Source organism: Corvus hawaiiensis, chromosome 19, assembly GCF_020740725.1.
Source record: "Corvus hawaiiensis isolate bCorHaw1 chromosome 19, bCorHaw1.pri.cur, whole genome shotgun sequence".
Classification (NCBI taxonomy): Eukaryota; Metazoa; Chordata; class Aves; order Passeriformes; family Corvidae; genus Corvus; species Corvus hawaiiensis.
In genome coordinates, this window is record NC_063231.1 from 3,114,949 (window position 1) to 3,137,628 (window position 22,680).

At 43.3% G+C, this 22,680-nt stretch overlaps 1 protein-coding gene across 2 annotated transcripts in view; it reads left to right on the forward strand.

Moving 5' to 3' along the window:
- Positions 1-11,951: 11,951 nt before the first annotated feature.
- Positions 11,952-22,680, forward strand: part of PRKCA (protein kinase C alpha) — a 153,774-nt gene continuing 143,045 nt past the window's right edge. The window contains exons 1-2 of one of the 2 annotated variants that reach the window (XM_048324113.1): positions 11,952-12,198; positions 15,510-15,541. In XM_048324113.1, the coding sequence (XP_048180070.1) occupies positions 12,026-12,198; positions 15,510-15,541 (205 nt within the window). In that variant the 5' untranslated portion in view covers positions 11,952-12,025. The remainder of the gene's footprint in view (positions 12,199-15,509; positions 15,542-22,680) is intronic. The other variant, XM_048324114.1, reaches the window with a different exon arrangement.

Here is a 22,680-nt window from a genome sequence, read left to right on the forward strand (position 1 = left end):
GGATCAGATATTCAGATTACAGCACCCTTCCCACTCTTTCTTTTGTTCCACCTGTTGGTCACCGCGTTGTCATATTCAGCCAGCCAGAAACCCGGATCCACTTGCACGATATTATTTTCCAGTGAAATTTTATATAAATATATATATCTGTGTATAAATTTATTTATATTTCTTTATTGCCTGGTCTAGTGGAAGGTGTCCCTGCCCATGGCAGGGGGCTGGGACAGGATGATCTTTAAGGTCCCTTCCAACCCGAACCATTCAATGATTCTGTGTCATTGGAGGTAAACATGCAGTAACAGATACTGACCTGACAGAATGTCTCAGTCACAGAAAAAGTAAACAGTGACTATCTAATTCTTAAAAATATTAATTTCAATCAGTAGCAAATTTTAGGGGAAAATTGCATTCCTAGTTACCACTGATGTTCCTGAATTTTTTTCTGAAGTTAGCAAAATAATATGATTATAGTCCTGGATCTTAAATCACTTTAAGCACCCACTGTGGATATTAAAATCCCCATTCCTGTGTGAATCTGAGATGGCAGAGGGCTGGTACTAACAAGTTTTCCAGGTGACAGAGGCCTGTATTCTCCTGCAGAGGCATGAAGGTGTTCCAGTTTTCACATACATTAAACTCACAGTGTACAAAACCAGAGAGCATTTTACAGCTCCTTCCTCCTCTCCGCCTTCTCATTTCCTGCACAGAAAACCCGGAGAATCTCTCTCACAGTTCTACTGTGACCCAAATATTGTGAAACAGTCTGTTCCTCTGATAAATTTATCTAAACGCTGTCTAAAAAAATCCCATGTTAAATTTCTTCCTCGGGAATGTAGAATTATGAAGCCTCGGGGGCAAATTATTCTCTGTGAGAGTTTGAATCTGCAGGGAGCAGATCTGCAAGGGACAACTTTTCAGATGTCAATGTCGAGACACAGCATGGAGGCACAGACTTTCTCTCCTTTTTTTTGGTTGGTCCCACCTTTTTGCCTTCCCCTCCGTGCATTCAAGGGAGAAGCCATCAGAGAGAAAGCCTCAGAGTCAGGGTGCTCTCCATGCTCAAGCCAAACTGCTTCTTTTCTCCCATCAAGCTTTCAACAAAGCTTTCAAGATTCTCTTAATCATTATTCTTTCACTTTCTATTATGCTGAATTCCACAAATTTCTGTGACAGCAGAGTCTAACCTTTTTTTTTTATTATTTTAGATATCTGTGTGTGTGTGTGTATTGCCTGCAGTTGTCATCTTGTTTACAAGCTGGAGAGAGGTCAGAGCTGGTCAGGATCTGCTGCAGGTTCTCCAAGGAGCACTCTCTGCTGCAGGAAAGCACTTTACACTCAGTACATCAAACTGTCCTTAGCATTTTCCCACCCTGTGATCCAACAGAGAATCCTGGCCAGGCCTCACCCTGGCGTGACCCCGGCCCTGCCAATGGAGGATTTCTCCCAACCCGCCAGCCTCCCCTGGCACAGTGCCGCGGCGCTATCAGAGAGCCCAGCTTCCACCAGATTTATTTCCTGCCACTCTGTGGTTTTCCCAAGTGACAGATAAGAGGATCAGCCACGGAGAAGCCATTTGGGATATTCATCCACGTTAAAACCTCCACTGAACAGGGTGGGTATGTGTCTGGGATCGATGCCCTGTTGGAGACTTCCATTTGTGTCACCCAGTAAATTGACAGCCCCAGTCCAGAGAGATCCTGGGATCTGTATTAACCACGGATATCAGCTGGGAAATTCTCTCTGGGCACAAGTCCAGAGTGTTCCGGATGATTAAATCTACCTTCTTTGTGACTCAGTTCCTGTACAGCGCAATCAAAAAGTGGATACTGATCTCCCTTATGGTCTTGCCCAAAACCTTCCCACGCCAGTCCAAGTCTTGTCATTGGTTTTATTGGAGGCTTTTTAAATGGGATTTTAGCAATGTTTTAATATGTGATTTGAATCAGTTTATGTACAATTAACAGAATTACAAGATCAGGATTTTTTTCCCCAGATCTTTATTAATCAGCACTAATAGTTGGCTAAGGTTTTTTTAATATATTTTTATAATACATTATATATATTATAAAATATAACACATATTATATATGTTATATAATATACCATATAATAGAAAATATATTTATTTATTCATTTAATTTGTATATATTTCCATTTTTTAAAATATGTTTATATATATGCTTGTATTCTTAGCAAGTTACTCCAAAGGGGGGATTCCTCACTTTACTGTTGACTGACAAGTCTGAAAAATCTAAAAATGCAGTCTCAGAACTGAAAGTTCCACGAAATGTTGGATCCGGAGGGAAGACCATTGACTTTTACGAGCTGGTATTTAAGAGTGCTCTTGAATATTTAAACACAAGTGGATGAGTTTAGAGCTAATGCCACAGGTTTGTCTCAAGCAAGGAATTTTTCTAGAAATGCTGTACTGCTGTAGAAGCTTCTCCACCTCTGGGGTGAGGCTGTGTGTGATGCTCGTGGCACCACATTATTCTGTGTCTGGATCCTGTTAACAGATTTGTGCTGTACCACAGGGATGCTTCTTTTGTGGTGGGGACCATTAGGAAGATCTCAATAAACTAATTTCCCTCTGTGACAGCCTCTAATCTGCAGCAATAAATCCAGGGAAGCTTTCCTAAGAGGAAGCAGATTTTGGAAGGGCCGGTATCAATAACTGGAATCAGATTTTCTGAAGGGCTCAAATCCTATTTGGACAACGAAATGAAGGCCATGCTTTTAAAAGTGCTCACTTTATTAAAGGACATTTTTGGTGCGTTGGTTTCTTCGGAAGATGCAGTTCTATCTTGTGGTTTCCAGAATGCTTTGACAATCTGCAAATCTTTGACTCAGCTGCTTTGACAATCTCCACATGTGTGTGTATCTCTAAAAGTTCTGATTTTGGTTGTGTAATCTGCACCATAAGCAAGCCAGGCTCTTCTTGGAGTTTGGCATTTATTTTGTAATCTTCTGTAAAAATAAGAAAAATAAATATCAGAGGTCATTTTTCCTTTATTCATTGCACACAGAGATTTTTTTCGTTGCCCAGCAAGACAGAATGATGCTGCCAGCATTTTGGCAACAGGAATGAAATAAAATTGCAATCGTTCCAGCATTGACTGATATCAGTGACATTCTCATAAATTCAAGTTTGGAAAGGAGAAGATGTCCAGATGTTTTGGAAAGAACAGATCATGAGCACTTTACAAAGTGAAAAATATTTATTACAGAAATTGAAAATGCACAGAAAACACAAGTATGTTCAGTGCATATTTTGTTGCTTTTTTGATTATTATTTCCAGGGGAAAAAAAAAATCTCATTTTTTCTCCCTCATGTCATCTAATTATGTGGTCATTAATGAGAAGGGCATTTTTTTCCCCATGGCTATAGTCAAGTTGAATAATATTACTCCTCTGTACAGGTTGGCTTAACCACTGTTCAAAACCTTTTTAAACCAAGCTGCCCAGCTCTTGTCTCTCAGGCACGACACACCCGGAATAAAATCCAGTGGCACTTTCATTTGGAATGCCCTGGGTTGTTCTTCTTTTCTCTTAGCAGCATTGTAGGTGAGATGTTTGACTTTTAAAATTACATTTTCTGGAAGAAAACTACTTTAAATGCAATTCATGTTGAAACCTGTAAATAATAATTTTATTTACATCCAGGTAGGAATTCTGGAGCTACTGAGGTCACAGTAGCTTGTGAACCTGAATGGCAGCATGAGACTGACTTCAGGCAACCTTAAGGAGATGTTCCCTTGTTATGATATGTATTAGGCTGCTAATCTTTCCAGTCTTTAATCCACAATACTGTATTAAAAGACCAAAAATAGTCTCCACTGTCGTTAAAGGACTGTTTCTGCTTTTTTTTTTTTTTTAATGTAAGTTCTAGTGGGGAGTTGAATGAATGTTCAGTGCTGACAAAAAGAATCCTTCTTCACCTGCATTCTCTGTGGCACAGAGGTTTTCCACACTTCATTTTTCAGTTACCACCACTCTGGGCTTTGGAAATGTTTTTTTGAAATTAATGTTAGCTTGTTTTGTGCGTCAGTGTTGTCACTTCTCAGTCCCTCTAAATTAAACAAATGTTTTAAAGCTGTGTTTGTCCAGCCAAACTCTTGTCATTTCAATTATTAGTGTTTCCAGGAGTGTAAACACTTGTGCAGAGCACAGACGGACGTGGTATAATTGGAAATCTTACCATTGGAAATGTCACCATTGGAAATGTCATTCTGCTTTCCCTGTGTCAACTTGTCATCATATAATGGTGGCACAGGAAAAGAAGTGAATGTCCTGCATATTCTAGCTGATACAATTTTGGTTTTCTCTCACATTTGTTCTCTGGAATAAACAAAATGCAACATGAAAGTTACTATTTCCTGTGTCTCTGATAAATGTTATTGAGCTGTCAGAAATAATGAGTTGAGGTATGATATACATAATAACTATTTACAATTCATCTTCACAAGGCAAAATTCTACTCTTGCAAAATAATCATCCCTTTCAATTGAAGATTTGTGGGAATATGGTAAATAAAATAGCCCACACCTTTCTGCTCACATTGAAATAGTGGGAAATTTCACTTTTACTTCAGTGCCGGTGAAGACAAAACACAGCCTCAAGCAGGAGAAGTTCAGGAGGGATATCAGGAAAAAATTCTTCATGGAAAGGGTGGTTAGGAATTGGAGGGGGCTGCAAAGGGTGGTGGTGGAGTCCCCATGCCTGGAGGTGTCCAAGGATTGCCTGTACATGGCACTCAGTGCTCTGAGCAGGTGACAGGTGAGGATCAGCCACAGGTTGGACCTGATGGTCTTGGAGGGCTTTTCCAACCTCAGTGACTCTGGGATTTCCTGTTCCTGTGTTAACCACCATTAAGAAGCGATGTTGTCCTGCTCTATCATGAGCTCTCTGCTGCTTCACAGACTGATATTCCAGAGCTGATGTTTCCCAGCAATGGAGCAGTACAAAGCAGTACAAAACTCTTCGTAGCAGTTTAACATCAGAAAAGCCCTTCGGAGATTCCAACAGTGTCAGGAGAAGGTTTCAGGACAGTGACATATTCTGCTTGTCAAGGCCTCACCTCTCGATGTACCTACAGAGGGACTTGACCTGCAAACTTAAACACTCCAGGTACAACTTACACTTTAATGCAAAAACACTGGGGGAAAAATAGGCTTTTGAGGGTAATTTTTGTCAGCTGGCAATGATACAGTAAATGGGTTTGTTTTTTTTTTAAATTAAAGAAGAAAAGGAAGGCCCTAGACATGGTGATGGGGGTGGTGGCTCAGGCGGGGCCCATCGAACCCACCCAGTGCTTTGTCTCTAACAGTGACCGCGGGCGCTCACCTGAGGAGAAGTGAGGAAAGCAAGCAGGATACTTCCTTCAAAGAATCTCTCACTTTCTGAGCATTTTCCATTCAGGGAACTTTCTGAGCCAGCTGTGCTCTGTGTTTGGCCTGTGACATCCAAGTTCTGTCTGTCCCAGGCCAGCCCACTGCACCCCCAGGCCTACCCCAGCTCATACCCTCCACCAGCGCTGGTCCTGTGTGTTTGGTTCTTCTCGGCAAGGAATTCCAGGGGTCATCTGGCCCTGGCCAAACCCACCTACTTTGTTCCTTACAAACCTGTGCCCCATGTTTCTCTAAATGAATCACAGAGGCTTGCTTGTTTAGCTGGTACAAGAGCAGTTTGTTTTTTCCACATGGTTTGAGCGCTTTGTTTGTATTTCAAAGTCTCAGTCTTTCTGCCTTTTTTGTGTGTACAGTCAAAGACTGAAAGTTTGCCTACACAAGAGAATTGTTCTGACACACTCAAAGGAATGTGAATTCCTTTTTGGAAGAGATATTCAAAATTTTTCTGGAGCAATTGCTGGTGGAAAGGACAAAATCAGCAAAACAACAATGACAGCAAATACTCCAACTGAGGCAGAAATTTTTGTTTGTGAAGTCTGGAAAGCGACAAAATCCAGGAAACGTCCCAAAGGACCCCATCACTTTTCAGTGTGTAACGGCATCAGGCTCTGATTCAGCTCCATAACTAGGAGATATTTTACCATGCTCCCCATACTCCTGAGATACGAGAAAATAAAGCAATGGGTTGTCACTCAGTATTCTGATGAGAACACTGATATAAAAAAAAACTACTTTACATTCAATGTTCTGTATATGATCAGCCATTTATTTCCAGTTCTATGGAGAGCTGCTGGGAGGATAATGCACAAGCTTTCTGCATGAGGAATCGGTTTTGCATGACTTTCAAGGAAACTCAAGTTGAAATAATGTCGTCATTTATCTGTCACAATGGGAAGGAGGATTTTCCAGATTAGGACGTATCGATGGACTGCAATTTCATCCCTGGGAAATTATTAGTTATTATAATATACCATTTTTCTTTTCCACATAATTTTTTCAGGAAACCTATTTATGCTCCCACATCCTACCTTTTTCTATTTTTGGGAAACGTTTAAGGTATATTGTTGCCACGGCGGGGGAAGAACAATAAACAGGCTTTTCTTTGTGAATGGATTTGTAGTAGGATCTGGAAAACCACAAGACTGGTGTCGCGGGTTCGGTTTGTAACCGGGCAGAAACACCAATTTAGTGTAGTGGTTTGGTCCAAAATACTCATTACTGTTTATCTGCTGTGAGATAAGAATTAGGAGAAATGCAAAACAGGCACCAAACTTGAAAGAATATAAAGAAGTTTATTAACAGACCTAAAAGAAGAAAAAAAAAGATTATACCACCTTCAGAACTCTCCTCCTCCCCCCACCTTCCTCCCTTCTCCCACTGACAATGTAAAAAGACAACCCTTAAGACGTTCAGTCTGTTTACCACTTCCATAATAACCTTGTTCAGTCCATTTAGAAAGAGAAGTCTCTTCTTGCTCATGCTATGAAAACACTATCACAACGAGACAGCCGCCCACTTCCAAATATTGTTCAGTCCATTCAGGAAGAGGAGTCTCTCTGCTCGCATGTGAGTCCCTTCCCCCGACTTGCAGCTTTTCCCGCAACTGCTTTCGAGGGTCCACTCTTGAAGTTTTTTGGGGTACAATTTTAAGGTTGAGCCGTTCAGAAACAAAAACAGAGGCCCTTCTCCTTCCCTGGGAGCAAAGGGTCTTCATCATCTTCATCATTAGGACTATCTCTGGGAGCATCTCTAGGGACTGAGGTTTTCTCCTTTCCCGTTTGGAGTAAAAGTCCTCATCTGGTTCATCTCTACGGACTGAGGTTTTCTCCTTTCCCGTTTGGAGCAAAAGTCCTCATCTGGTTTATCTCTCCCTGTCCAAACTTCTCATGAAATTACAGCTGCGTCAGCATCTGCCTATCTCAGCGCAGGTGCTTCTGCTCACGAGTTGAACACTCCACCCCCCAGATCTTCATGAAATTACAACAGGATACTCTGATATATCATAGCTTCACAACAGAATTTCAGCTTTAAGCATCTCCTCTCTCTCTTCCCTCAGGGTTTCAGCTCTTCACAGCAATAAAAGGGTTACTCTCACCTCGGCCTTGCAGCTTTGCAGCTGGAATGTTGAATTTTTCTTATCGCAGTGGAGAGGGGGGAGAGCCGAGCCGCTCCGGCTGCCCACGGCAAGGCAGTGGGGGGGGTTCCATGGCTGGAACAGGTCCATGGCTTCAGGATGGCCGTGGCCCGGCCCGGCCTGGCCCAAGCAGGGCCTGGCCGGGCCCCACAGCCACCTGTCCCAGCGCCGGAAACGAGAGAGAGCTTGGAGGGGGAGTTTGCCTATTCTTAAATGTGGATCACAGAGGTGATCACAACTTTAAGTGGCTTAGAGAATTGTCCATATTCAAACTGGCCAGCTGATAGGTTCTATCAGTTCCCAGAGGAAACTGTAAGCACCCCTTAGCAAGGACGTCCCTTCCGGGACTATGCTTGCTAACCTATGACAACTGGTCAAACCTTAAGAAAGGGAACTTCAACACTGAACTCGATGGGTGATTTCAGACAAAGAGAGAAACCAAGTTTATATTGCATGGAAAAAATAAATTAGGAAAACCTGGCTTCTTAGGTTACACTGTGAAGTCCATGAAATAGTGGAAACTGGTAACTGGTTTTGACCTAATTATGGCAAGTAATTATCCCCCAATAGTTGCTGGTAGAGATGTCTCATGAGCTAGCTCTGTGGAAATTCCTTTGGAAGATGAGATTGGGTGAAGCAAATAAGTTTTAGGCAGCTGTGTGGCAATGATTAAATCATCCTTCCCAAAAGGGCTTTGGAAAACAGGCACTTGTCCTCCTGACTCTCTAGAGAGGGAAGCGGTCGTGATTTGCTTTGAAATGTGAGGAGGAATTAGCTTGTGAACTTCCTTATAGGCGTCCAGCAGGAAGTGATTCCTGTTCGTTGAGCATTTCTCAGAAGCAGGAAATAATAAAACAGTTGCAATTGCCAAAGCAGTTGATGAAGGTGTTCTCCTTGGCTCTCTTTGAATGGATCCAAGGCAGAACAGAGACACATGCATGTTTTCTTTAGGAAAGAGACCTTTTTTAAACTGCTTTTTTATTAAAAAGTGATGCAGGCAGTTGTTTGCTGTTCCAGCAGATGAGTAAAAACAAAGACATTTCATGAGAAACCTGTTCCAAAATGAACCCAGATGCACTTACAGACCAAGGGTGGTATTGATGAAAATAAAGAAAGGACTTAAGAAGTTGTGCTTGTTACAGCAATAAACAAATTCTTTAGAGAAAAAAACCTCCTAAGTCATCCAATGGGAACTTCTATCAGGGACACTCTCTAGGATATTATCCAAATAGTCACACAGCAGTAAATTTGCTATGAGAAGACCCCGTAAATGGCAATTTGGAGTCAGGAGTTCTGAAGCTGCTGGCCAGAAGATTGGAAAAGCTGGTGCTCTGATTCAATAACCATGTATATGCCTGAACACAAACAGTGAAAATGCTGACTCCTCGTCCAGATGGCCTAAACCAGACACAAATTGCAAACACTTCCCTCGGCAGAAGAGCAAGTCATGGGCTGCTGGGGGAATGTGTGCACTCAGGAAGAGGTGGCAGACGTCTTTCTTCCTGTTACTGCAGAGGAGGGATGAGTTCCTGTATCACCCATAGGACCTGAGTGCAGAGTAGGAAAAATGAGCATTCAGGCAATTAAAAACCTCCCAACAAGAGGAGCTGGTGTTACAACAGCACATCCCAAAGGTGTCTGGGACTGGAACACACCATTCCCCTATGGTATCACTGTAAGAGTGTCCTGGGCATGGTGACAAAGCCTGATATTGAAGGTAAATATAATAAAAGCACTGCATAAGTGCTGTGTATCCAACCTACGGCAGTAAAAGCAGTTGTATGTTAAATACAGTTGTGCTATAAGGGTTTACCCGGTTGTCTGGGCACACATAATAGAGCTTTTCTTTGCCTAGGGTATCTAGTCACAATGTACAAATAGATTTGATGTTAAATAGTTGCTCTACAGAGAGAGAGAGTAAAACAATCCTAATGCGATCCTGTAGTGTGGTGAGTGGTGTCATTTGGCTCTTCCCTGGGGCCTGACATGAGCCTGGGGCACTCGCCAGTGTTTCAGTGAATGAAGCTGGTTCAGAGTCACTGGCAGGAAAGAAACTGGAATCCAAAATGACTCAGCAGGTCTGTGAGATTTTAAGGAACAGCAAAATATGCAGATTGCCCCAAACCTGATGTAATTCGAGTTGTGTCCATTTCAGATTCTCCAGTTCTGGTGGCTCTGTTTGTGATACAGCACAAAAGGAATGGAAATAAACGTGTTTCACGCTTCTTGACAGAACCCTTAATGAGAGTACAAAATGTTTCTTGGTGCTCCTCATGTTTTGGCATAAGTTGATTAAGGCAAGAAAAATCTATTCCCTTAAAGAAAAAGAAGAGATTTGAAACATGTGCAGAATAGGTGGGGACCAAATTAAAAATCTTTATATTTCACTGGATTTCAAATCAAATTTGGAAGTAGTTGCTCACAAAATAAAATCCATGAAGCAAGGGCATATGGCAACAATTTCTAGGGCATCTGGTGTGATTCTCTAAGTTTAGAGAAAAGCAGGGCTATCCGTGTCATTGGTTATTTGGTGAAATGCCACGGACATTCCAGTTCTGCCAGGTTGCACCCAGAAACTGAGATTACTCTTTAAATTAAGAGTAAAATAGCATGTAGCAAGTTATTTCTGTTCTGTGCTAAGTGTCCATGTGCACTTTTCCCATCAGCAAATAAGACTTAATTCGAGTTAATTAGCTGGCTTTCATTCTTGAGAGATGAAACATATTACACATGCTTACACAGACAGACAAGTGCGTAGATATGTTGGGGTAGAACTTTCAATATGCGCTTATTTCCCATATGTGTAAATTTGTAACCACAGGAATAACATTTATTAAAAACAATATGATTAATCCTGTGTTTCTGTATTTAATGTATATATTGTGGTTTTATATTAGCATAGTCATTATTTATGTGCTATTTTTCTGAGTGTATTAATATGAGAGGATGCCATGGGCAGATGTTTCTGTATCCAGGGACTTGGGAACATTTTGTGTGTTATGTGAGTAAATGAAGATGAACAGGTCTATTATTTTATGGAATACTTGATGGCATTGATGACATAAAACCAAGGTAAAAGTCTGTTGTGTATGTGCTGAATGCCCTAATTAGTGAAAGAGACTTGGTGAATGTCTCCTACACTTTTTGTTGAGGATATTTGTATTGAAATAAGAAATATTTAAGGATGTTTACATTGATACGTAAAGATACATGGCACAGTACAGGGGACAGGACATCCTGTGATACTGTGTGATGCACGGTTCAGTGTGGCCTCTGCCAGCGCTCACACATCTGTGGCTGGGTTTGTGAGTGGCAGGAAGGGGAAAGGTGTGTGGAGGAGAGCACATGGCTGCACTGTGTTTGTTGTGGTGGAGAGATAACGATTCTCGGGGTAGCTGCAGGAAGCGCGTGTGGCAAAGGCCGCCGAGAGCAGCGGGGTGCAGGTTCCCCGTGCTCTGTGACACGGTGGTGGCTATGCCTTGGGCACGGTGTGGCAGCTGTGCTCATGCGGGTGAAGGGAGGCAGTGATGGAAGCAGGGATGGAGGTCACCGTCCTGTTGCTGCCGGACCGGGGTGCCGGGACCTGGCGGAGAGGGAAGGTGTGGGTTTCCATGGCTGACACTGGGGAAACACTGTCTGTGATCTGCCCGGGGTGTGTGTGAGTGCGTGGAGGGAGGCAGCTGCCGTGTGTGAGGGAGAGAGAGAAGGGGCTGCTGAGTCTGCGTGTGCATGGAGAGAGCTGGGGGGGGGGAGTGAGAGGAGCCGGTCTGTGTGCAGGGGGTGTGAGGGGAACCTCTGTGTGTGTGAAAGCGAGAGGGGGGCCTTCTTTGTGTGTGTATGTGCGAGGGGATCTTCTGTCTGTGTGTGATAAGGGAACCTCTGCGTGTGAGTGTGTGTGGGAGAGAGAGAGAGAGAGAGAAAGTGATAGGGGAGACTCTGTGTGTGTGTGTGTTTTAAGGGAACCTCTAAGCGTGTGCGTGAGAGTTGAGGGAAGCTTGTGTGTGTGTGTGTGTGTGTGTGTGTGTGTGAGGGAAGCCTGTGTAGGTGAATGTGAGAGAGATGGGGAACCGGTGTGTGCGTGAGTGGAACCGGTGCGTTTTGGGGGGAGCTGGTATGCGTGAGTGAGAGAAGCGGGGTGTGCGGGGAGATCTGGTGTGTGTGAGAGCAGCCGGTGTGCGTGTAAGAGAGCTCCCCGGTGCGGGAGCTGACGAGTGCCAGCAGGTGCTGCCGCCCTCCTCGTTCCCCCCCGGCGCTCCCCGGCGGGGGCGGCACCGCGCCCGCCCCGCCCCGGCCGGGGGCTCGCTCGCTCAGCCGCGGGCGGAGCAGCCGGCGAGAGGGCTTGGGATCCTCCTCCGCTCCGACGTCAGGCTGGGAGCGGGAGGCAGCGCCCAGCGCCGCCGTTGCCAGAGGCTCGGCGGCCGCCGGACGGGGCGGACGTCGGGGCGGCGACTCCCGGAGCGGCGGGGGGTGGGGAGGAGGCGCTATGGCCGACGTGTTCCCGGGCTCCGAGCCCGGCGCCGACCCGGAGGCGGCGCGGCGCTTCGCTCGCAAGGGCGCCCTGAGGCAGAAGAACGTGCACGAGGTGAAGGAGCACAAATTCATCGCGCGCTTCTTCAAGCAGCCCACCTTCTGCAGCCATTGCACCGACTTCATCTGGTGAGACCCCCCCCTCGCGCCCGCCGCCGCCCGGGCCCGCTCTGCCGTGGGGGATTCCCCACCCCGGGCAGCCCCGGCGCTGTGCCCGGCTCCGGTGAGCCGCCCTGCCCTCCCTTCTCTTCCCTGCCCACCCGCCGCGCCCCCGGGCAGACGGTTCCCGGTGCCGCCGCTCCCCCCGGGGCCGGGCAGGTGACCCCGGTGTGGGTGACCCCCCTTGTCCCCTCGCTGCCCTGGCGCTGTCGCATCCCTCTCCCGGTGGGCTGTGTGCGGCTGACGCTGCTCGGGGGGCCCCAGCCCGGGGCTGTGCGCACCCCGCTTTCGGGGCGGGGGAGTCTCCAAACTTGCCGGCGCTCGGTCGCAGAGCCCAGCAGGGTCTGGAGACCCGCGCTGGGGCCATCGCTTCCCAAACGGTCCAGAGCTGTGTTTTTCACCCCTTGTCCCCGGTTCTGCTCAGCGGAGCCGGGCTGGGGGGCTCAGCCAGGCACAGCCGTGCTGGGACGGAGGGTGCCCGTGTCAGACTGGGGCGTTGCTGGGTGGCAGAACTTGGGTCACCTAGCCTCAGCTCCTGGTCAGTGCCTGCCCTGTTCCCTCCTGCTGCCCGAGGGCGGGCAGTGAGGCCGGGAAGGCACCGTGACACCGCTGCTCCGGTCCGCGCCGAGGAAAGGGAGGAGTGGTTTTTGTGAGAGAAGGGTTCCTGCTTGAGAGGGCAGGAAAACTCCCTACCAACACCCGCATTGCTAAGCTGGTAGGGAAAAATACACCCATGAGTTCGTGCGTGGCGGGGCAGGGCGGCAGCTCCGCGCAGGCCGGGCCGTTCTGCGCTTGTTCCGCGCCCCGTGCGAGGAGCGGCGGCCCCGGCCCGGGCTCGGCAAGAACCGTGAGAGCCTCGGGGGTCCTGTACCTGTAGGGACCGTGCAGCACAAACAGCTCGGGATTCCCCTCCTTCACCTCGCTCCAGCCCTGCTCCGCTGCTCAAGTTTGCGCTGCAGGTCTGGTTGCCGAAAACGAGATCTGTGACTTATTTTGGCCAAAGTTGTGAAAGGTCTAGATGGGTCTGCACGCAGCTGGCTTTGTGTCCGTGGCACGCTTCTTGCTCTTTTCATGTGTGTTTGTGTCTGGACACGGACCTTTTCCTTCTTCCGTCAGTTTTGCTCTGCTTGCATGCTGAAGCAAAGACTGTGCTTGTGCCAAAAATGATTGAAATATATTTGCAGGGTAAGGAAGAAAAGCTGAGATGGTAGACTGCAGGAGAAACAAGTCAACTTTATGACTTTTTTTTCCTTTTTCTTTTTAACTTTTTTTTCCTTTTGTCCTAGTTGCAAAAAAAAAAAAAAAAATTGGAGTTGGGTATGGTAAAAGTGAGAGACCTTCAGAAACTGCTTCAAAGTTAATCTAAACCAGAATGAGTTGAGAGGTGTGAAAAACCGCTGCAGGGTTATTGCCGAGCGGTGTTTGTGCACTTAAGTAGCACAATTATAAAACAAAGCAGAGCTCTGTCACGAATGACAGGATGGGTTTGGAAGTGAAAGGGTATCCTGTGCCTGACAGGTGGCAAGAGTGTCTGTGCTCTTGCCTTGTCCTGCCTACTGAGCCTGAGGAAGCTCTTCACATTCCTTAGAAGAGCATCTGACAACTTGAAAATTTGTTTCATTTTCCAATTTGGAGATGGACTGGTCTCAGACAACCATCGCGCACCACTGAAAGGGCTTCGTCTGTTTCCAAAATGACTTGTGTCAATCAATGTATGTTTGGAGGTATAAAGAATAGTAAACACAACCTTTCAATGAGCTACACAAATAGATTATTTCCTTAGATTACATTTTATCAGCTAATATTTACCAAAATAGTTTAGTGCTGTGTTATCCTCTTCAGCAACTTTCACTCTCCACTCTGTTTCTGGAGTGTCAATATTTTTTTAAGACTTTTTACTTAAAAATTACATTGTAACTGCTTGGGGAGTGGAATGGGCTGCAGCTCTGCAGGGATTCAGCTCAGACACTGAGGAACAGCCCTGCTTCTGGAGTAGATAAAAAAGGAAGGTCTGCAAATAAGTCTATTTCAAAGGACCACAATTATCTAAAGTCTGTTTCATGTTCTTAGTCCCGCCATCAGCTTTCCTATGATTGCATTTCCACACTTCCAGCTTTTGAGTTTTGTGAAGATGAGTGAGAACAGCATCAGAGTGACAATATAGGCATGTGTGCTGCCAAGAAAACAAATAATTTGATTTTTCTCCTGGTTTTCCTAGTTTAGGTTTTCTTAGAGCAACAACAAGTAGTGACTTGTGCACACAAATGTACAGAAATTCTCTAAGCTGTGTCATTTCAGCTTCCACCTGAAGTAAGAGTGCACTGAAGGTTTTGTCTCTTCCATAAATAATTAAATAAAGGGGAGAAATTGTTGTTGGTTTTTTTTTTTTTTTAAGAAATCATTTCCATAAAGTTGATAATTAAACCACGTGTTGTTAATTGCACACAGCTTCTCCAGCTCACGGCTTTTGTCTGTTTGGGTTTGAGTGTGAGCGGCTCCAGCTCTCCAGATGAAAAACAGGCTGCAAAGAAGGGGGAAAAGGCAGAGAAATGTTTATAGGCAGGATACTCAAAACAGTTATTTTTGTGGGAAGAAAATGGTAAATGCTTAAAGATAAACGAATAAATCCACAGCAGTGCAGTTTGCCAGAGGTATAAAATGTGTTGGATCTCTGGATACCACTGTCACTGTATTCATTGCAGAAGTGTTACACACACATTTGTATTTTGTTATGGAAATGGAGCAAGGAAGCTGGAGAATAATCAGTATGAAAATCATGGGCCTGTCTTCTCACTTATATTGAAACAAGCAAAACCTTTAACCTGCCTGCTTTCCACACAGCAAACGGCTGGACTCTAGCTGAGGCTCATAACACCAGCTTGTAATCCTAAAATTTGGATGAAAACCCAAGTCTAGTTTGTTTTATGTGCCTTTGCTGGAACTTGGAGTATTTTACGTGGCTGTTAAATATACATGTGGCATTAAACGAGTTGAAATATTATGCAGTAATCACAGATGATGATAATTGTAGATCCAAAATAGCTTGTAAAATAATAATAATAAAAAAATTGTTGCCAGAAGCTGAAATTACAGAGCTGGTGACAGCTATTGTTCTCTGCTTTGAAATGGGTGGGCTGGTCTGTGTTGTGTATTTGAAAATCTGTTGCTGTCGTAGCAAAACCTGAAGTAATTTAATATGAAGCTATTTTTATGTTTTTAGAGATCATTGAGTAGAAATTAAAGCTAAATATACTAAGGCAGTCTTTTCCTTCTTTCTGCAGGGGATTTGGGAAGCAAGGATTCCAGTGCCAAGGTAGGCCACAACTGCTTTGCTGGCACACACAGGTGGTTGCACCTCGTTCTGAAGGTACCCAAAACTTGCCAGCAGCAAGAGAGAAACAATCCTGAAAAAACCAAGCAAGCATCGTTGCCTGTGTAAATTCTAAAAGAAGACAATTATCCAATTAAATAATTATTGATATTTATATTGAACAATCAAGTAATTACTCATACTGTAATAATATAAAAAGTTGGTGGGTTACTTTTTTAAATCTCAGCGCGGTAAATGTCGTATAATCTGCATGATTCTGACTTTTCATGGAAATAATCTGTGCAATTTAGCTTTGCAGAGATCATTTTTCTCATCAGAAGCTCTTGTCTGTGTGGGCGTTTTGGAAAATGGATTCACTTTTTAGTCATATGGCTTCTTTTCATAACCCAAAGTCCCTGGTTTTCATTTTCATACAATGCGTGTTCGGGAGGACCTTTGGCTTTAACTCTGTATTAGGACAGGACAATTCTGTCTTATGTAATACTGAATTACAGAAAAAAAAAATCCACTTGTATAAAATCACTGATTTAATAAAATCTGCTAACCCTGAGAAATTGAAAGCTGCTGTAGTGTAAGATAACTGTAAATGCTGTATTCTCACACAGCCTGTATTTCTGCCAGATTCTTACCGTTATTTAGCATTTAATCATGAAATAACCACACCCAACTAGTGCAGGTTTTTTTTCTTTGTCATATGTTTGCTTAATTACGATGAGCCTTTCTATTGTCCCTTTCTCTTTTCCATCTTCTCCCTGTCACTTCTCCTGCAGCTGCACATTGTGTACTCATTAGTTGGCCTTTTCGTTGTTTCTTTCATGACATTTCTAATGGACATTTGCTCTTGCCTTAGAGCACATTTGACTATCCTGAATGTTGCTTTTACTTAGCAGTCAATGAAATTATGGATTCTGTGGTATTTTCATGGAAGTTGATGTGAGCTGATGCTTCTTGAAATTACACCTTTGAGAAAGTGGATGTCAAAGACTGCCTTTTAAAGATTTGCAATAAATAAGTTTTCGTTCTGCAAGTAGAGTCTTGCAGACACACACAGCATTTCCTGATGGAGGTAAGCAGACATCCATGACTTTTCCTTGGTGCCCCAAAACATTAATATTAAATTTTGTACATATCCTCGAGTTTCTTGCCCCCCATCGCACCCAAAGCAGTGCTGTAGATGAGTGTGTAGTGCTCAGTTGGTAGTGGGATGGCATTTCCTCAATCCCGTTCAGGACAGCTCAGTAGTTCCCAGCTCAGGAATTGTTTAAAGGTTCATTACAGATTTCTGTTGGTGTACAGAAAATAATTGGGGCTGCATTTAAATGGTGCAGTTATCCAGCTTAGCTTTTGCAGCTTGCACAGTGCTGACTTTCTCCTGCTCCCAGCTGGGAGCTGGGGGCTCAGTCTGAGCAGGATCTGGGCCACAGATCCACTCTGCCATGGCAGCTCATCTCCAGGGGTTTGGATTCTCTGCCTGGAATTCCTTCCACCACTGTAATTCCAATGAGCCAGGAACAGTTCTGCTGGTGAGGACTGATCTGTACAAAGCCAGCTGAAGTTCTGAATTCAGTCTTGTTTCCCCTGCAGATACCATTCATGGACACAAACAAGAGTAAACACAGTAGAGCAGCTCTGTTTATTTTTAAATGCTTCAGATGTGATACTTTTTATGAATCTAAATATGTTCAAACCTGACTTTTGTCTGTATTAGAGCAAGATTCTACAGTTTCTCTTTGGAGACTGTTGTATTCAGTGGTTTTGTCTGTGTCCTTAGTTAAAATCTCTAAGAAATGTTCTAATTTTATATGCTCTTTATCAAGCTGTTGGTGGTGCACTAATAAGTTTAAGTAATGGGGTTTTTAGCCATCATTTATTAAACCTGATTGTGTTCAAAATCAGAGTTCATACTCTTGGGATAATACTCTTGAAAAATAAAACTTCCATGATGAAGTTAAGCTGCTGAATCAATTTTTTTTCAGTTCAGCTTTCTGATGTTTCTGTCTGAAAAGCCACCAGCTAAAGCTGGAAAGACAAATTACTGATCAAAATTACTGAGAACATGAAGAATTAAAATGAAAAGTGTGAAACTAGAAGGTAGGCTGCAGAAAAAAACCCAGATTTCTATAATGAAGTGACTACTTTTACAGAGAAGAATGCCAAATGGAGAATAAAATGGAATTCTCAGTATGACATGAAAGAAGGAATATTGCAGTGACAGCTCTTAGCATGACCATAGTTCTTGGTCCATCAGTGTTTCCATTATAAAAAGTCTTTTCTATTCTCTTTTCAACAGTGTTGTAAAATCTCCCACTAGGCAAAAACTTGATGTCAGGCAGAATTCAGAGCTGGGGGGGGGTTGGTTATTTCCAAAGTTGTTTGAAATTCTTCCGGCCTTTGATACCAGAGGGAAGAGGAAAGGCCCACAACAGTCACACCACACTCAGATGATGTTTCTACTATAAAAATGACAATCCTATGAATATTTGCATTAGAATTCTTTAATTAAACAACAGGTCTTAGCTTTTATGCAGTTTTAAGTATTGCAGCAAGTGTGGTATGTTTTCATGTATTTTTAAAACTTCCATTTAAAAAGTGTCACACAAAATACAGTCCTAGTTTTATTTTTAAGATATGCCCTCAAAAGAAATATTTTAATTTAATATTTTAATATAGATTTTATTAGAATTGAAACTGTGCTATAGTGAAATGATCTGATTTTGGACCATTAATACCTTTTTTTCACTGGGCTTGCTTTGAGCCTTGGAACATGTTTTCAGTTGTATGTCATCACTTTTGTTTTCAGATTTTGATGCCTGTTTCTGCTGTAGTGTTCAGTTCAGCATTAGGTAAAGGCATTTAAATGATCTCTTTGGAATTGAAGAGAATTATTTCAATTTATTTTCTTAAAACATTTTGCAAGGTAATTTTTTTCCACCTCCTAATTTTTATGGGATCCTTATGAATTTGCAAAAGACAGCAAATTAAATTTTGGTGTGGTTTTAATTGCCCTGCATGTGGCAGAGGGTCAAGTACAATTGCATTATTACCACACAGACGTTCAGCAAGAGACAGTCCACATCCGATGTAGTTTCTCTTTCTTGATGGGTGTATTTTAATGTGGCTGCTGAATATTCCAGCAAACAGATCCTCAGAAGGGCTGCTTGGGTTTACAGCCAGGACCAGGGATGTGTTATTGCATGGAGAGGAGGCAGAATTCTGTTGCATCATTGGAAATAAGTTTTTTAGAGAAAGGGGTTTGGGATCATAAATTAACAGTGGAAAATGTCTGGTTTTTTGGTCATGTGTGAGTTTCAAAACGCACTTGGAAGACTTCAGATGGATTAATGTTCTCCTAGGGGTAGAATTCAGGAAGACTTTCTTCACAGAAAGGATGGTCAGGCACTGGAAGGGACTGCCCAGGGAGGTTTGGAGTCTCCATCCCTGGAGGTGTCCAAGGAATGCCTGGATGTGGCACTGAGTGGTCTGGGCTGGGACAAGGTGGGGATTGCTCACAGTTTGGACTCAATGGTCTGGGAGGTCTTTTCCAACCTCAAGATTCTGGGATTCTGTGAAATTTTTATTCCTGTTATAAGAAAGCATTTTGTGGTTTGATATTTGTGGTTTATTGTTGATTTATAGAAACATGAAGTATTTTAAATATTGTGCTTGTGAAACAGGAGCTCTCATTCTGCTGTTTTGCTTTTGCTGTTTGCTGTTGATTGTCTCTGTGGCAGTGCAAACACGATGGGAGGATTATTCCAGGGAGTTATGGCTTTGTTTTGTTTTCTTACATTGTCAAGCAGCCCAGCAAGCTGTCTGTAGCACTGAAAGCTTCCCTCTGATGTGCACCTGGAAATACTGCAAGAGCAATGTGAAAAATGGAATAATTTAAACCTTTTTCAATCTGCCACAGCATGAAAGTTCCTCTTTTGAGACAGCAGACTTTAAATTAACCAAGCAATTAAGTTAAATTTTGGCTTCATCATTCTTTTGATAGACTGTTACACTCCGAGTGTAACCTATACTTGTTTCTTTCTGTTCGATTTGTAAGAAGCATTTTTCTGGTGAACAGAGCTCAACAAATAGGAGCTCACTAAGATGTGAAGAGCAAACGTTGTAGAACATGTATTTATGTAGGTTTAGAGGTTGTTTTAAGTTCAGCACTGAAGGCTCATCAAGCTTCCTCAGGGCAAAAATATTTTTAGTTACAGTAATATGAATGTGATCAGCTCATGTTCCTGATTAAGGGCCTGTTGTTAATTCTCTCCTAAATGGTCAAAATTCTTAGTCATTAACAGCAAGTTTTCCCTTTTTTACATGGTTGCTGCAGGCTTTACTGAAGTGCAATATGCTGCTGTAGTTCAGCTGTGAAATACATTTGGCTTAAGGATAATAATGAGCTAAGGAAGAGTTGCATGTTTGTTTTCTAATTTACATAAATAAAAACCAGAGAAATCAATTAAGGCAGATCATTATGCTTCACTAATCTGGGCAACTATTGCTCTTTCCACTGTTTTTTCTGTCTTCCCTCCATTTATTTGCAGATTATTTTTCTCTGAATGTTGAATTTTACCTTTCACTGTTGTCCTAAGCTTTTTGGAACAGCTCGTGCCATGCCGGGTCTGGACTTGGCAGACATCTACAGCAATTCCTTCACTAAAAAGGGAAATGGGGGCATTTTATTAGTTTTTAATGTTCAAATCTTGTAATATTGGCACATCAAACCAGCACTTCATTTCCTCTACATTGTTTATCTTTTATCTGATGGTTCTTGACCTCCCTTCTACAAGAAAAAGACCAAAGAACCGCCTGATGCCACCTCATTTTTAAATCATGCATTTTCATTAAAAATGTTGTATTAAAGGTCTCTGTAGTGATGTGGTTGAGAAACTAATTTTTAATGCTCTATGATCTGAAGATTCAAACCAATGAAAATGACCACCTCCAACCTGGCTGACAGAGTTTACGTCAATCCTCAGTAGTGATATAACGTATTTATAGTGGAAGCAGCATCATTTGTTCTTTTCTTTGTGTGCGGATCAAGGCTTAGTTCTTGGTTTTCCATCCTGATGGCTGTGTTTCCCCTACAGTTTCTTCCTTTTACAATCTTCACTTTCCTTTGTAACCTAAGAAAGAAAAACCTATTGCATTGCTGTGTTGCTTCTCATAAAAATAATTTGTCTTCCTTACGTGGAAACGTTTTTGCCGAAGGGTGGACAAGACACAAAGCAAGTTCCCCTTTCTATGCCAGAACTGCTTCTCTTGTATCATTTTTGTTTTTGTGGTGAGATGGGGTATTACAGACCAGGGCTTGAACAATGTGGGTGTTTTCCTTTGTGCTCTTTGTGTTATTTGTCATGTGCTACAGTTTACATTAACTAATGTTGCTGTAAGCCTGAGATTGGGAAATTAATTCTGTGGAAAGCTGTGATGTAGCTTAAAAGTAAGCATGAAATCTTCTGAAATGGGAACTCAGTAAAAATACACTTACAGCAGCTGCCTCGCTAATGTATTTTCATGTGCATAACTTGGAGATATCTGTTCCAAAATGGAATCCCCCGGAGCAAAACCCAAATAGTTACGCACTCCCCAAAAATCACAACCCAAACAAAATAATAAATAGCGCCTGGGAGCAGAAATTGTATCTGCACACAGTTTCCGTGATTCCTCTCTCCTTTGTCCTTTCCATTGGCCTTTTGCCCTCAGCCTGATCTGTGGACTGTGCATCTGTGACCGCTTCTCAAAGGGCAGTAATTTTACTGATCTGCAGATAATTTGGAGATAAGATGCTTGTTGTTCATTTGTCTTGTCAGCTTCCATTTATTGTTCTTCCCCTCTTTTAGCTGTCCTTACTTTTGCAACATCTGACCCATTTTATGAGGAAATATGGTGCTGTTAATTGCTGATGCCTGTGAAAGTTGAGATTCTGTTCCCATTTCCACAGGTGAACTCTGAGATATCTTTGAAAAATTGTCCATGCTCCGAGTTTTTCCTGAGAACAGCAGTGATGGGTGAAACTCCTGAGTCTTAATGAGTGCAGATACATCAGTGCTGGCTCAGAGCCCTTTGGAAATGTGTATCGCAGTCATCCCAGCTTTGTCTGTGTTGCTGGGTGGTCTTGGAGCATGAAAAGTGGTTTTCCTTTGGGTGCTACAGAGCAGGTGCTAGAGGGTTTTGGTTCCTGGATCCCACTGCAGCTCATCAGACATAAAAGCCCTGAAACTGGGAGCTTAGTTCAGAGCTCTTTCCTCTACACGTGCGTTCCTGTTGGAGCATTACCTGACTCTGCAGACATGTAGGTTGTGCCTTCAGCCATTGCCTTGTGTGCTGGGAAGGGGACATGTTGTCCCTGAGCATCGTAGCTGGGTAGAAGGAACAGCAGGACAGAGAAGGTGCCTCTGTGTTGGTGAGGAGTCTTTGTTACTACAACCACGTGCATTCACAGAAGGTCAATACATTGAATAGATCGGGGTGAGTCACCATTCCTGCAGGGATTTAAAGACGTGGATGTTGCACTTGGGGACATGGTTTAGTGGTGGCATTGGCAGGGTTAAGGGTGGACTCGATGATCACCAGGGTGTGTAGTGATAAGCCTGAAGGAGGGCAGGTTTAGATTAGATATTGAGAAGAAATTCTTTACTAAAAGGGTGATGAGGCCCTGGAATGGAATTCCCAGAGAAGCTGAGGCTGCCCCTGCATCCCTGGCAGTGTCCAAGGCCAGGCTGCACAGGGCTTGGAGCAGCCTGGGACAGTGGAAGGTGTCCCTGCCCATGGCAGGGCATGGCACTGGATGAGCTTTAAGGTCCCTTCCAACCCAAACTGTTCTATGATCTTGCAGGGCTTTTCCAGCTTAAATGAGTCTGTGATCCTTGATGCTCAATATACAGTTAAATATATAATTCATTCAACACTGAACATGGCAGTAAAATAAATAAATATACCACTGTATGCCTGTTTTTCTAGAAAATTTCCTTGGTGATACTGCGCTCATCAAAACTCCAACATTAAATCTTATCTTGCAGCAAACATTTTTTCTTGTATTACGTTTTAAGAGCAAAGTCATCTTCACCCTTCCCACACTTCTAACATGTGAAGTTTTGTTTTGTTTTGTTTACTTGGATTGG